This window comes from Artemia sp. Qi Xiang Cuo, chromosome 9 (genome assembly GCF_049724085.1).
Source record: "Artemia sp. Qi Xiang Cuo chromosome 9, ASM4972408v1, whole genome shotgun sequence".
Taxonomy (NCBI): Eukaryota; Metazoa; Arthropoda; class Branchiopoda; order Anostraca; family Artemiidae; genus Artemia; species Artemia sp. Qi Xiang Cuo.
This window is the reverse complement of record NC_142802.1, coordinates 70,113,774-70,129,574: the sequence shown is the minus strand read 5'-3', so window position 1 is coordinate 70,129,574 and position 15,801 is coordinate 70,113,774. Positions and strand designations below refer to the sequence as shown.

Genomic DNA, 15,801 nt, shown 5'->3' with positions numbered 1-15,801 from the left:
GTTGAAAGAAAAAGAAGTTTTGTCTCAACACCTGAACAATTGAAAGAAAACAAGGTTCGGGGGTATGTCTTTTGTAACTGCAAAATGCAAGCCGAGGCAAAAGTTAAAGGTCCAATAAAAAAAAATATATAATTTTACAAAGGTACAACTTCTAATTTAAAGTCCATTTGGACGTCATGGCATCCAGAAAAGTTTCAAGTTATCTCCGTTTAGAAGAAAAGCGACAGTGAAAATCTATGTGTAGAAGCCTGTAGCGTATCCCATACGTTTGTTAAAAAAACAAAGGTTCGGTGATACGTATTTCATAATGACGAAAGATAAGCCGAGGTGTAACGAAACAAACAAATTGAAAATGATAGCGAAGATGATTGGGTTTTGGATTTTGACATGGATAAGATCATCAATACCTACCATACTTTTGAAAATCAAAAATATGGACTGGATAAATCATCGGAAGAAAAAGAAGTTTTTGTCCCACCACCTGAACAAATGAGAATCAGAATCATTTATTAACATAAAAGCTTTCGTAGTCAGGTTTTAAATCCCGACTAAGTCGTGCTATTATTTACAAAGTGAACAAAGACAAAAAAAAATTAATACACATGTCACTTATTGTAGACAGAAACATAAAAAGGCACAAACGAAGTGCTGAAGCGATTAGTACGACACTTGGGCTGGGCTAGCTGTGTTGCTGTTGATCTTCTAGTTACTTTATTTGTCAGCATTGGGGGTAATATATTTCTGTGTTCATCACTTGTCAGAAGAAATTGGCCAAATTTACAGATAAGTTGAAAACGGCGATCGTGGAGTGACGGCAAATTTAGTTGAGACAGTGCTGATTCGTAATCGGTGTACAGATCAGCCAGTATGGCCTCCACCGCTCTTTTCTGGACTGATTCGAGTAAACCACCTGAACAATTAAAAGAAACAAAGGTGGTCGTCAATGCCTTCCATACCTTTGAAAATCAAAAACCTGGACAAGATAAATAGTTGGAAGAAAAAGAAGTTTTTGTCCCACCCCCTGAACAATTAAAAAAAATAAAAGATTCAGCGATACGTCTTTCATAAGGACAAAAGACAAGCCAAGGCAAAAGAAGAAGTGTTTGCCCCACTACCTGAACAACTAAAAGAAACAAAGGTGGTCGTCAATGCCTTCCATACTTTTGAAAATCAAAAACCTGGACAAGATAATTCGTTGGAAGAAAAAGAAGTTTTTGTCACACCATCTGAACAAGTGAAAGAAACAAAGGTTCGGCGATGACTTTCATAATGACAAAAGACAAGCCGAGGCAAAAGTTAGAGGTCCAATAAAAAAAAAAATATGTAATTTTACACAGGCATCACTTCTAATTTAAGATCCATTTGGACGTCATGACATCAAGAAAAGGATCAAATTGTTTGTGTTTAGAAGACAATCGACAGTGAGAATCTATATATAGAAGCCTGCCGCGTGTCAATTGTTGTGCCGGGTGGCGAAGCCGCCGGGCTCCCGGTATTAGAAGTATAAGTAAGTATTATAGAAGTACAAGAGTAGCAGTATAGAATTAGAAACAACGAAGTAGAGGTTTGACATTTGACTTCAGCTGGATGTAAAAAATTTACGACTAGGAAACAATATACACATGAAAATAATATGGAACCAGGAGTAATTGTTATAGAAGTCTAGTAGTACTGAGGCGGTTTTAGGGAAGGGACAGAGGGGGAACCTGCTCCGAGCGAAGAAATTTTAGGGGGGGCAAAATATTAAATAAATGATCTAACGGTGATAGTCATTTTTTTAATTTTTGAAATTTTATTTTTATTGAAATGAAGTAGAGGGGGCAGATAGTAAATGAAAATAATTAATTATATATTATTGAAATAAAAATAAATTAAAAAATAATTATCAATAATTAAATAATTTGAATAAAAATAATTCAAAAACGAATTCTTAATTAATCAATAACCTGAAAATGATTATTTTAATAAATACAAATTTTGTTAGCATTTATTGTGGGAGAGAGGAGGGAGGAGAGCTAATCAAGATTTTCTCCCGGGTGCAAGAGAGGCCAGAAGCGCAACTGGAGCAGTAGCATAGAAGAAGAAATAAAGAATTAAGAGTTTTATATTTGACTTTTGCCAGATGTCCAAAATATAAGACTAGGAGAGAGTCTAGAAATAAAAGTAAAGTGAAGGAGGAGTAAGTGCAATAGATGTACACGAGAAGAAACATGTATGCGGAAATAAAGAAGCGGGAGTCGGAAATAGAGGACTAGGGGAGAACATAGAAGTAGAAGGAATACAAGAGTAGGAGTAAGCGTTATAGAAGTACAGAAGCATGAGTAGAATAAAAGTAGATACAAAGAAGCAGGATTCGATATATACGTTCTAAAAATGATTTTGGAGAGAGCGGTCCTTAAAGGACACCTTGGGGCGCTTTAAATGCATACACCTTTGGGCGAAATCACAGCTAAGCATCTGAAATTTTTTAGCACAAGAGAATTGTCACTCCATGTTCGACCTCTGACTAAATTTTTCGCGAAGCCTTGGTCCGCATTGATATGAAAATTGCACAGTCAGCTGAATAAATTTAAGATAACTTTTTAAAGCGACAATACCAGTGGCAATAATGGAGTCACAAAAGGCAAAAGAGCTTAGCAACACTTTTGCAACAAATGAATGCTTGAGGTCACCTATTTTTGGCCGGATTATGAGATTGAAACCAGTTTTGAAGAAAAACGACTAATAGCTTGATTTACTATACAGGTCCTATGTATTAAGAAAACCTGTTCTGCAAGAAAAAAAATATAAATATAAATGCGGAAATTCCATCCTTTGTATTAAGTCATAAATTTGTTATTTATGTCATAATAAGTCAATTTATTATGACATATTACATTATTATGACATATTATGACGTATGACATTTATTAAGTCATAATAAGTAATTTATGACATAAATAACTCAGTGGTTCTACATTAAAAAAAGTGGAAATTAGCGCTAGTGCCGAACAAAAAATCACCAATGCCATCTACTACTTGGTGACTGTTTGACCTTAAACTGCTACACAAATTATTTTTGAAGTACTTCAAAATGTAGGAGAGAATTAAGAAAGCAGAATTTTATCGCAGTAGCGGTTCTGGCCTCTCTTGCGCCTGGGGTAAAATCTTGATTAGCGCCCCCTCCCCCTGTCTCCCAAAAACTTCCAGGCCAAGTTTTAAAGAAATTTTCATTATTAAAAAAATTTCAATCCTTAACAAAGTTTTCCAGTTGTTTTAATCTGACTTTTTTTATTTTAGATTCTGCAAAACTATTAATTATCTCAACATCCTGTAAAATACGAACAGGTTTGAACACAAATGTAAAAAAAAACAAAAAACATTATAATTGCTGAAATTTGGTCTACTTATTTTCAAGGAATTGTGATGAAGATATGGGAAAAAATATAAAATTTCGGATTCTATTTGGTTATACTTCCAGTCAACTGCGTCCGCAATTTTGTTTAAAAGAAAAATTTTAAAAATAACAAAATTATTTATTTGATATATTATTTACCATTTGATTATGCATCGTTATTTATCGTTAGTTTGTTTATATGAAATTTTGCACCCCTAAAGTTTCTGCAGCCAGGGCAAGTGCCCCCTCTATTCCCCCTAAAACCGGCTCTAGCAGTAGGAATACCAGCTTAAAGTCAACTAGCTAATTCAACAATCAATTGATTTAATTCAAAAATCAATTGATTTAATTCAAAAATCAACTGATTTAATTCAAAAATCAATTGATTTACATCAAAAATTTAATTCAAAAATCAATGCCATGATTTTTCTTAGCGGGTTAAGCTAACTTATATCTACTTTGAGCAAACTGGATTTTAATTTTATAAAATTCTAAAAAAACAAACAAAAAAAAACCGTTATTTAATTACCATTTACAGAGATAATGCTGTCTACTACCGCTTACAATATCACTTACCAGTCAATACTGCTGGAAAATCATCATACATCGTGTGTTTAATTCGAAATTTGTTTTTCGCAAAAAGTATCTTCCGATTTTAGATGGCCCATAAGGCACAGGATCAACTTATGGATAGGGATAAACGCTCCCCCTATATATTAATTTGCACATATATAAATCCGTATTTTATTTTACTCGGCTTCCTTCTGGGCTGATCCGATGAAGCTTCTAGCAGAGTCAAAACTCTAGAAATATTTTTTTCAATTCAGTCAACAATTCTACATGGAATTCTGTTTTCTTAATTCTTAAAATAAATAGAAGCAATATAATAAATAATAACAATAGATAAGAAAATAAACGAAAAATACCCACTTAAGAGATTCTGATTCTAAGGATTGATTCAAGATTTTAAAGACATGTCTAAAAATCGTTGATGTTTGTTGGTAAATACAGCAATGGATAACAAACAAAGAAGTAAATCTTTGCTTGGAAGCTTTCATTTAGACAATTTTAGATGACGGCGTCGCAGTCATGCTATGATCATGAGACATTTGAAATGCCAAACGAAGAGATGAGTTTTTAAGGCTGTTTTTAAGTTTCTTATCTGTATGTTTGCGTGTTTTTTTTGTTGTTATTTTTTTTTTACTTGCTGTGATTATCCTTATTTTTTTTCTTTGTCACCTTCATTTATTTTGTTCTGAAGTGATAAGAAGGTGCTTAGGCCAGCATAAAATATATAAGATCAAACCAGGCACATCTGCAGAAAGGGGAGGGGAATTTGATTACACACTCCAAACCCAATTTCTGAATGTCCCCCTCAGAGGGCAATCTTCCGAGACCTACTGACACATGATTTGACGAAAAATTACTATGGAACAAGGATACCCCAATAAACTTTACCAAGAGGGAGGGGGTGGAAATTTATCGCTGTGCAGCTAAGATTTTAAAATGCCATTTCCTTTTTCCATAAAACTGTCATTGCTAACTCTTCATCCCCTTATTCCCACCAATCCAGCTTCATCTCCGTGATATGGAAGTCCCTGACCACTGTTGTTTACGTAAAATCCTGATGATTCAATACTTCGACTCAAATATTGATGTGCACCACCGCCACTGTAACAACGAGCCCACCGCCACGTTTGTCAAACAGAGAAGACTTCGCTGGATTGGCCATGTCCTGAGAAGAACCAGTAACCAAATCATCAAGCAAGTGCTTCTAGCTTCTCCTTTGCCACATTGGTGCAGGCGTACTGGCGATCAATTGAAGAATTGATGGGCAACTGTCAAAAACGACCTAGACCCCATTGGCGGATTTCGAAAGTGGCAGAGATGCTGGCTCCGGTTTGCTGAAGAGGTGGCAGAAGATCGTCTTAAATGGAGTCAATTATTCGGAGTCTTCTAGAGGCCGAGTGAGGCCCCGCGTCTGATCCCGCAGCAAGTACAAGTGCAAGTTGTCATCTCGGCTGTGGACTCAGTAAATTCAATATGCCAACAGTGAATCCCCGAATATTATTGGTATTTTTAGCACCGATTCCAGCTCCGATTCCTTGAACTTTTGGAAACACAATATAGGCTCATTTTATGAATCCTTTAAAATATAATATCTAAAGTTAAACAAAAAATAATAGACCTTTTTTATAAAAAAAAAATATTAAAACAAAGGACAGAATTTCTTTATTTTTTTACAAACTGTTTTTTTTTTTTTGTAATAAGAAACTATTCTAAGAACAGGATATTTCATTTTACTTTGTGAAAATTTGTATTAAAGCGGGATAAGTTTGGGTGACGTATATAAGGGGGGGGGGGTATATTTTAGTGAATTTACACGACAGATAAATTAAATGAAACATGCTACGATGTCTCTAGGCCATGTACTACAGATAAAGGATGATAGATAGCCAAAGATTGTACTTTTTAGTCATCCATATGGAGACAAATGAAAAGTAGGTCGTCGCCAAACGGAACGAGAAGAGGTCATTATAAACAATTTATAAGAAACTGGTATGCTATTAGAAGGGATGAAGAGAGAGGCATTAAACAGGTTGGCGGTTAGGAGGAGAGTGCACAGTTGTGTTCAAGCGGGTTGGCACTGCGATTAATTGATAGTACCTGTAGCAGGGCCGTATCCAGGATATTTTTCGGGGGGGGGGGGGTACAAAAACTTTAAAACGCTTCAAAAATTTGTATTTATTCATTTTTGTTACGTTTTTACGAGTCGGACAAACATTTCGGGGGAGGCAGGTCAAACCTCCTAACCCCCCCCCCGCCCGTGGGTACGGCCTTGAGTAGTAGTAATATAGGGATTATATTATCAAATGTAATCAAGGCCGTACCCAGGATTTTTTTTCGGAGGGATTTTTACTCAAAGATTTTTTTCGAGGGGGGGGGGGAGGGCTTGTACACGAAAAAACCTCAAAACGCATAAAAAATATGTTAATATCCAATTTTGTTAAGTTTTTACGAGTCAAAAAAACATTTCGAGAGGGGTTCAAGCCACCCTCTGGGTACGGCCTTGAATGCAATCCTAAATTATCTTTTGTTATCAAGCATTATAATATAATCCCATATTATTATCATACATTACCAAATCCTATATTATCAAATATTATATTATAATATAAGATTATAGGAATATATTTATCGAAATCTCGAAATTTTAAAATCTAATGAGGAGAAAAAAAAAATAACAAAAAAAAAGAAAAAATATACAATGCACGACGAGTCTCCATATTCTAAATGTAGCAAATCCATGGCTCTAATCATAGCTTGCATCGTCATGAATATATTTTGATATGTTTTGAAAAAAAGAAAAAAAAACATACAATGCACGACGAGTCTCCATATTCTAAATGTAGCAAATCCATGGCTCTAATCATATCTTGCATCGCCATAAATATGTTTTTATGTTTTTAAAAAAAAAAGAAAAAAAAAATACAATGCAGGACGAGTCTCCATATTATAAATGTAGCAAATCCATGGCTCTAATCATAGCTTGCATCGCCATGAATATGTTTTGATATGTTTTGAAAAAAAGAAAAAAAAAAACATACAATGCACGACGAGTCTCCATATTCTAAATGTGGCAAATCCATGGCTATAATCATATCTTGCATCGCCATAAATTTTTTTTTATGTTTTGAAAAAAAAAGAAAAAAAAAATACAATGCAGGACGAGTCTCCATATTCTAAATGTAGCAAATCCATGGCTCTAATCATAGCTTGCATCGCCATGAATATGTTTTGATATGTTTTGAAAAAAAGAAAAAAAAAACATACAATGCACGACGAGTCTCCATATTCTAAATGTAGCAAATCCATGGCTCTAATCATAGCTTGCATCGCCATAAATATGTTTTGATATACCAGCTTTATAAAACCCCTTCTATCCTCATTTGAATAACCTGTTCCATGAATGATTCTCATCTGTTTGATGAATGTGGATTTGCCAGATTCTCCAGTCCCTTGAATATAAAGTATTAATTATCAAGTTATGTTTTCTATAGCATTAGTTATGTTATAGAAAGGTAGTAAAATGCTTTTTATAGTATAATGTACTTTAATTAGCAATTAATATTTAAAATTATTAAATTATTCTTGTTTTATAAAAGGCACGTATACAGCAATATATTTCAGAAGGGGGTAGTCACAGTTCAAAAAAAACAAACTGTTTTAAAAATATAAGAAATTACAAATATACCCGTGAAGTCTCGATTCTCTAGTCCCTTGATAAAAGTATTAATTATTATATTTTAATTATAGTAAAACCAGCATTAAAGTAGTTATTAGTATTATATACTTCTTATAGTATAATTAGTAATTACTAATTAGTGTTATAATATTCCTTCTATATTGACATCAGGCTGTCTTGTAACCAATGACGTAAACAGGAATCTATTTTAACAACCTTAGAAAAAAAAGGTAAATTGTGTAAAAATATAAGGAATTTTGGGCATGCCCGTAAAATCTTGATCCAGTCCCTTGAACAAACATACTAATTATCATATTATATTTTTTTATTACAATTAGCCTTAAGCTATTAATTAGTATTATTCTTTTATAGTGTAATATAGTATAATTAATATTACGAATTGATATTATTACACTGTGTAACAATTACACAGGAATCTATTTCAGGAAGAGAGAAGCACGACTTCAGTATAAAAGAAGGAATTAATTTTTCAATATATATATATATATATATATATATATATATATATATATATATATATATATATATATATATATATAGAATTATTACATTGAACAATTAAGAATTATGGGAATTCTCCTGAAATCTATATTGTCCATTTATTTAAATAAAAGTGCTAAGGGTTTACCCTGTTAAACCAAAATTATAACACAACAACAACGAAAAGTACCAAATAATGAAGTTAATTAAAGAAACATGTGTTGCAATAAATTGAAGAGGGTCAAAGGTCATTAGCACATATTGTACAGGAACATAATACGAAATTAAACTATCAATAAAACATAATGTAAGATAAACAAAAAATGTAAATAACACAAAAAGCAAAACCAATACAATAAAAAAAAATGCAATACCCTCTACAAGATATAAACATTATACAATATCTAAACATGTACGCATGTAGTACGACGATACAGATGACCTGAAATGGCAGCACTGCATTTTTTTGAACAGATTCTCAGAAAATATTTCGCAATATTTTTATATGTCCATGTTTCGAAACAACATGGAAATCTTACAAATTCATAAGTCAAACAGTTCGTGATAACGAATCATAGGCAGCGCAATAGCGCTGCCTAAGTAAAGAACGATGTTGGCACAATCTATTATTTTTTGTTTCTTTCTTTCTTTTAGACCAGGGCACTTCGTATCGAAGGAGTTGTCCTAGAAACTTCGAAAAGGGGTTATTCCACTGGAAATTGGAAGGGCTTGTGCCCTTTTTAATAGCCGAAAGTGATTGGAAGGCAACTAACACTCCTTCCTTGCCCATCATTTCCCCAAACACATCCAATCAAAGTTTTGAGAAAGCCATTTTGTTCAACGTAGTTGAAAGATCTGGCAAATATGTCTTTGAGGAGGGCACTCCTCCTCAGAGTATAATTTGTACTTTACTGAAAAAAATTCTTTTAAATGTTTTCATTTTTATAACTTTAAAAAATCAAAAATTAATTAAGATTTAAAAAAATAAATATCAGTATACGTATATTAAACAAACAATGCACATTTTTTTCAGTAAATTCATTTGAATTTTTTTACAGTAAAGTACATACTATATTCTGGCTTTTAGAAAGCATAGGGGTTTAGAACTCTACTCATATTAATTTCTGCACATTTTGAGTTCGACTGTTATTTATTTTAATTACTGTTTGTTTTGATTATCATTTATTTGCTGATTTGTGGTAGTTGTATGCTTGGTAGATTATTTGATTCTATTTTGTTCATTTTTGGTTGAATGGAGTTCTTTACTTTTTTTTCAAAAACTTGTTTTATGGAAAAAATTCTTTTAAATTAATTGTAAGTAAGGAGCGACTTAATTCAATAATAACCGAAACTCAAACACAGGGACATATCACCAGTTGATTTATTTGCATTAGTTTTATTGATATATGTAAGATAGGCTGTGAAGTAATAATTATTGTTCGTTTTAAGTTTCAACTTCGCTCTTTACTTTCCTCGGATTTTTTTTTTGTCGTTAATTTATCTATGCTCGTTTTTGATTAAAATTTAATTTAGAAAGAGCATTGCTATGATCTCTTTTATTTATACGGAATAATTTCTGTTCGTTTTAAGTTTTAATGTTGGTCCTTAGTTTCAGTTGAAAACATATTTTTTTTATGAAATTTCTAATCACCTCCAATCTAGGGGAGATAAGGCACCTCTACCCTTATTAAGGAGAAGAACTAAGAAGCCGAACAAGAATTGAACAAGGAGCAGAACAAGGAGCAGAACAAGAATTGAAGGAAAAAATAGGTTTAGATTGAAAAAAAAAAAATCAAAACATAGTGTCGATTCTTTTTTTAAAAAAAAAAAATAAAAAAGAAAAAATAGATCTTTTGATTCTTTTTTTTAATTAAATTGAGTAGCACTTAAGAAAGTAGCTCGAGGGGAGTACCTACGCAAAAAGGTTAACTGAGCGGACAGGTTTATGTATCGACATACTTGCGCGAAATTTTCTAGCTAAACAGAAATGTGCCGTTAGACTTAGGGATTTATCTAACCGGTCATTAAATAAAAAGCCACTCATTACTCAGAAATGAAATGAAATTTCAAAAAAGATCATTTCTTGTGCAGATACAATACATGGTATTACAAACTATGTTTGTTTTCATTTCAAAAATTTTGGGAAGAATTACCTGAATTCTCCTACACAACTGTTTTCATTTGTCTTTCTTCCTCTTTGGATGCATAATCTTACGTATGGAGAGAATACTACGGTGGAATTGTCAAGTAAATAACTTGAATAAGTAAGTACAACAAGTAAACCTTCTTTTATTATACAACTTTGAGTGGTTCCAGAACCACATGCCTACACCTCTCCAACCACTAAATGGTAGGGGGTTGGGGTCAAGGGTGTAATTTGCTACGGGGAAGAAGGGCAACTTCCCCTCCCAGACCTCAGTTTTCCTCCACACCCAAGTTTACCCCCCCCCCTCCCAGCTTAAATTTAGTTTCTCGAAAAATGTTGTCAAAACTAAGATAATCCTGCATAATTCAAGCATCCACTGAAACAGGTAATTTTTCTTCAGTATCTCTCTGCCTTTTTTATAACTATACGGCTCGTTTTTCACTTTTCTCTGTCATTTCCACTTGCCCCCAACGTTGACACCGTCCCCACAGGATTTTGACAAAATTTCGCCACTCGTTGGGGTATGGCTTTAGTGATCTACTCAGAATGTCGTTACAAACCATGGACTGGATGACCTCTATTCCTTTTTGAATCAAAATGCTTGATCAAATACCTTCCTGGGACATGCGTTTACAAAAATTTACAAAAACAGTGAAAATATCTGAAAATGATCGTATAGAAGGGAGAAGACCATGATTGAAAAAAACAAAAAGAAGCAGGAGTCGAACGCAAGCCTCTAACTCGAAGCCAAATCTCTAATGATTTAATTTGATATATTAGTGCTTGTACCTTAATTGCGTAGCTTATAAAGGGGCTTGGAGGAGTAACACACGGGGTGTTCTTGAAAACCTCCGGTTAAGGGTTTTGGACCATAATTATTACAATGATGATATAGTTTTATACTTCCAAGCTTTTCTACTTAGAAGTGACATCGAAAGTGTTGGTTCAGTGTTATATCACACTTACAGATGGTAGAATTGATAAACATCACGTAGATATGAAAAATAGATTTTAGATGAGCCATTAAACGTCACTCTCAAAAGTAGGCAAGGACACTGCTATTATAAAATCTAGTTTTGCCCGAAAAAATCTGCCTAAAATCAAGATCAAGTATTGACGAGTGGCCGACTTTGCGCAAAAGTTTCAAAACTTTCCGAACACGCGTTGCAAAGATATTCCCTTTGAACCACTTTTTAAGGTATTGTTTTTATTTCCACTAATATGCGCCAGGCTTTGTAGCCGTGTTATTTACGTGAGTACATAGTTGAGTACTGGCAGGTACTTAGCCTTATCATGTCACTAGCTAAGCTTGTCACAAATTGGACTCACCTTAACAATTTTTTTTCTAGAAGCCATTTCTTAGAAATGGTGTGTGTGGGGTTGATTCGGACGCCATAGTCGGGTTGGCTCGGACGACTTTCTGAAAGTGTCCGAAACAACCCCGTTTTGTCAAATTAACCCCAAGAGGGGAGAGACAGACCAAAAGGGAAATACAAAGGTCATTTATAGCATCCGATACATCGCATTTGTGTTTAGTGCAACGATATAGGCTATATCGTTGCCTATATCTATATGCTGTTGAGGTAAATACGGAGCAATCCACATTTCTGACCTGTGAACAAAGTGAGCATACCACTCGATGCCTTTTTTATGCTCTTTCCAAATATAATATTCGCTTTTGTCACAATTTCGGTTCTGACAGAACCTAACCTTCATAACCTTACCCAAATATCTAGCCCATATTATTCATTTCCCTTGCGTTTATTGGTTCTTGATTTCGTCACAGTCGAGTCAATTTGCGGGTAAACCAGTTTTAACAAGAGCAAAGCTTACAGTGGTATAGCTCATAAGCTGTATCTAAAATAAGAGAAAAAGGTATCACCTTTGTGGGTCCTTAATGGGATTAAAATTGAATTTGCGACAAAAGCGATTATCATATTCGGAAATGTTTCAGTCTATGGACCATTCAAAGCAGCTTTAGTGAGTGGTTGAACCTTCATCCAGGCCTGCGTATCTCTATATATGAGGTAGCAGAGCTCAGCCGCGTTCCATATCTCGAGAAGTTCAGCATGAGTAACATTGTGGCTGGCTTCAGAAAGCCCGGACTGTGGCCATTCGACCGCAACACTTCCTGCCATGCCGACTTTTCTGCTGCTGTAGTTACAGATCGTCAATCGCTGGACAGCCAATCTCAACTTGCTGTGCCTGATCCACATGAGCCAGACGAAAGTACTGACGAAACTCAAGGGCCTTCTGTATTCTTTCCCGTAACTCCCGAGCAACTAAGACCGTTGCCCTGTGAACCACCTACAACTACCATGGGTAGAGGAGTAAAACAAAGAGGAAAAACTAGAATACTTAGAGAAACATCAGAAAAGGGAAAAATAGAACAAATGGCAGAAAAAATAAAAAAGGTCTCAGAAGAAAGTTGTCGCCACCATTCTAAAGAAAGCAAGAAGCCGAGGGCCGTTGACCGATCTGAAGATGAGTTAAAGAAATGTCTATCCATGGATGATAGTTCTGATGAATATCTACATCTCGGAGAAACGGAACCGGACTATCTGTTTGATGTAAATATCCTAGTCGCTAATGACTTTGTGGTCGTGAAATTCGTCGTCAGAAAAAGAAACGTTTTGTACGTTGGACGTGTATAAGGAATTGTTGATAACGATGTGGAGGTGATGATTCTATATATATATATATATATATATAAATAAAAAAAAAAAAAAAAAAAAAAAAAAAGTTTTTACTGATCCTGTTGACCAGACTTCAGTTTCAAAAGATGATATTATCTTGAAGCTTCCTTGTCAAATTTCGACAGGTGGTACAAAAAATGCTGCAAAAGCTCTCCGCTTCGACTTTGATTTTTCCAAGTTTAACATTCGCTAAAGAAGTTTTGTATTAAGAATTTTAAGAATAATTGAAAGTTTTATAACTCTATTACGAGGTGTCCGAAGCAACCTGTGGCCTGTCCGAAACAATCCAACACTCTGGGGTTGTTTTGGACGACTTTTTGTTTCTGAAAAAAAATTGCAAAGATAAAAATTGGCAAAAATTCTCGTAATTGTGGAATTTCTGACACATTGGGGTGCTTGAAGCGCCTAGATATATCTGCTAGTTAACAAAATCTTTGAGAAAGAAAAAAAAATCGTTCGGGTCAACCCCGACCTCCCTTACTGGTAGCCGACTAGCCCCAACTTTTTCACTTGGCATGGCCCCAAAAGTGCCGTTTTTAGTGCCATTTGGAACTTGCTGATGGCGGAACTTATTAAGGAAGGACGTCGAAAGGGGCGTAATTTGTGATGGGGCAGGATGGGGGGCAACTGCCTCCTCCAGATCTAAGTTTGCCCCCCCGACCTTCTTTTGCCCCCCAGCAGAATTTTAGTTTCTGCAAAAAATATTGTCAAAACTAAGATAAGCCTGCATAATTCAAGTATCCAGAGAAACAGGTCAGTTTTCTTTAGTATATCTTTGCCTCTCTGGTAATATATGGTTCATTTTTGCATTTTCACTTGATTTGGGAAAATTGGCTCCAACTCCCCCAGATTTTGACGAAATTATACCACTGGACGTAGATATGAGAAACATCATTTATATGAGCTATTAAAAATTTGTCTAGACTCCTGCAATACCAACTACCAACACGCCCAATAACAATACACTCATACCGAGACGCGTGATAAAATACGCCCGATACCGATACAGTGTGTAGCCCTTTCCCCAGGGACAATGGAAGGTTTTATCACCAGTAGCAGATGTTAAACTTTGAACTATTTTGAACAAAATGGCTATCTCAAAATTGTGATTGGATGACTTTGGGGCGAGGGGGCCTTCAGGGAGGGGGGTTAGTTTTCCTTAAATCTTTTTGGTCACTTAAAAAGTGCACTATCAAATTTAATTTCCGTTCGACTGAGCTACTACACGCCCCTCTATGATGTTCTGGTCACCCCCTAGCCCTGCTAGAGAAAAAATAAAGACAGATCAGTGCTACCCATGCAAAAATGTTATTTTCCTTGTTGTTCAACGAGAGGGACTGTAATTTCCCTATTCAAGGTTTTCAACCATGCTGATTTCAATGGTACAATTTTTATTTTGATCTGACGCCATATTTGAGGGGTTTCAGGATTTTTTTAATGAAATCACCATAAATGTCTTTGCAAAAAACTTTTACTTTTAAAGACAAACCGAAATAATAGTTACCATTCCTGAATCAGTGTTACATGGCGATTTTTTTTTTCACTGGGTAGCTTTTTCCAAAACGCGTTTTTAACTTTCGGTTACTATGGGCTGTGGTTCGCTCTTTACTAGGTTGCAGCTACTGCTGCAACCATGATATCAAACACAGTCTAGAAGTTTGCTGAATGTAAGATCTCAGAAAACCGGTTTCACAGCCACAATGACTGGAGAATGCATTGGGCTTGTATAATTTGAGCTATATATTTGCGCATTAAGGGGGGGGGGATCAGGTGATAAATATTTACCAAATCAAATTATTGACTTACAAATAAAGTGAATATACCATTGGATGCCTTTTTTATGCTGATTACGAATATAATAATAATTTCTATCGAAAATTTTAGCCCCCCCCCACCCCCTATATGTCAATTCAGCATATATGTTTGCACATTTGGGGGTGGGGGTTAGGTTAGGTGGGGGAGGGGGCTGAAATTCATTTCCGATATAAATGATTATTATATTCGTAATCAGCATAAAAAAGGCATCGAATGGTATATTCACTTTAGTTGTTACTCAATAATATGATTTGGTAAATATTTACCGGAAAGGTTAATTACCCTCCCCCCCATCCCCTAGTGTACAGATATATAGCCCAAATTAAATTATTATAAAAATTAAAGCATTATATTTTCATCGTGTTTTCGTATATTTCATTATGATCAACCTAACTTCACTTCTTGAGTGTGTTTGGTACAATACATAAGCACCTTAATATGTTATTCTTTTCCCCCCTTCAAATTACCTGGAACTATCTTATTCCTTCTATTCTCTTTGACTTTTTTGTCTTGATAAGCTTTTTTTCGGCCAAACGACATCATGAGTGCATTGAACGTTATGAAAAGTAGTTTGTGAACAGGTTCATTGATAAAACAATGAAAGGTGTTTCGAATACAACCAAAATTCGTCAGATGTGAGACGAAAGACTGGTTTAACAAGTCGAAATTTCTAGGAAATTTTACGGTAAGCTCTGGTTAAGCTTATAAATGAAAAGAAGAAACAGAACCACTTGCGCAATTTACGCAATCAATGCGACATTAGCCAGGTTTTTGAAAGTGTTACCTCATTTCGCTGAGGTAATTTTTTTTTAGTAACCTCAAGTGATGATTCTGATATAAAATAATGTGAAATCGATAGTCTGCATTTTCGAACTTTGACCTTTCAATAACTTTTTTTGGACAATTGCGTTGAGCCATAAATTTGGGAAAAAAATCATTTTGATGACGTCACATACACATGCATTTCTTTTCGATGTTTCCTTTAATAGTACTAAACCTACTAAATATAAAAAAAAGGTAA

General features: G+C 34.7%; 1 protein-coding gene across 2 annotated transcripts in view; it reads right to left on the bottom strand.

Annotated features, from left to right (window-relative positions):
- LOC148948986 (guanine nucleotide-binding protein G(q) subunit alpha) overlaps positions 1–15,801 on the bottom strand; it is a 106,812-nt gene that overhangs the window by 50,136 nt on the left and 40,875 nt on the right. For both annotated transcript variants that reach the window (XM_089094163.1, XM_089094162.1), the window contains exon 2: positions 7,211–7,395. In XM_089094163.1, coding sequence (XP_088950289.1) covers positions 7,211–7,395 — 185 coding nt within the window. The remainder of the gene's footprint in view (positions 1–7,210; positions 7,396–15,801) is intronic.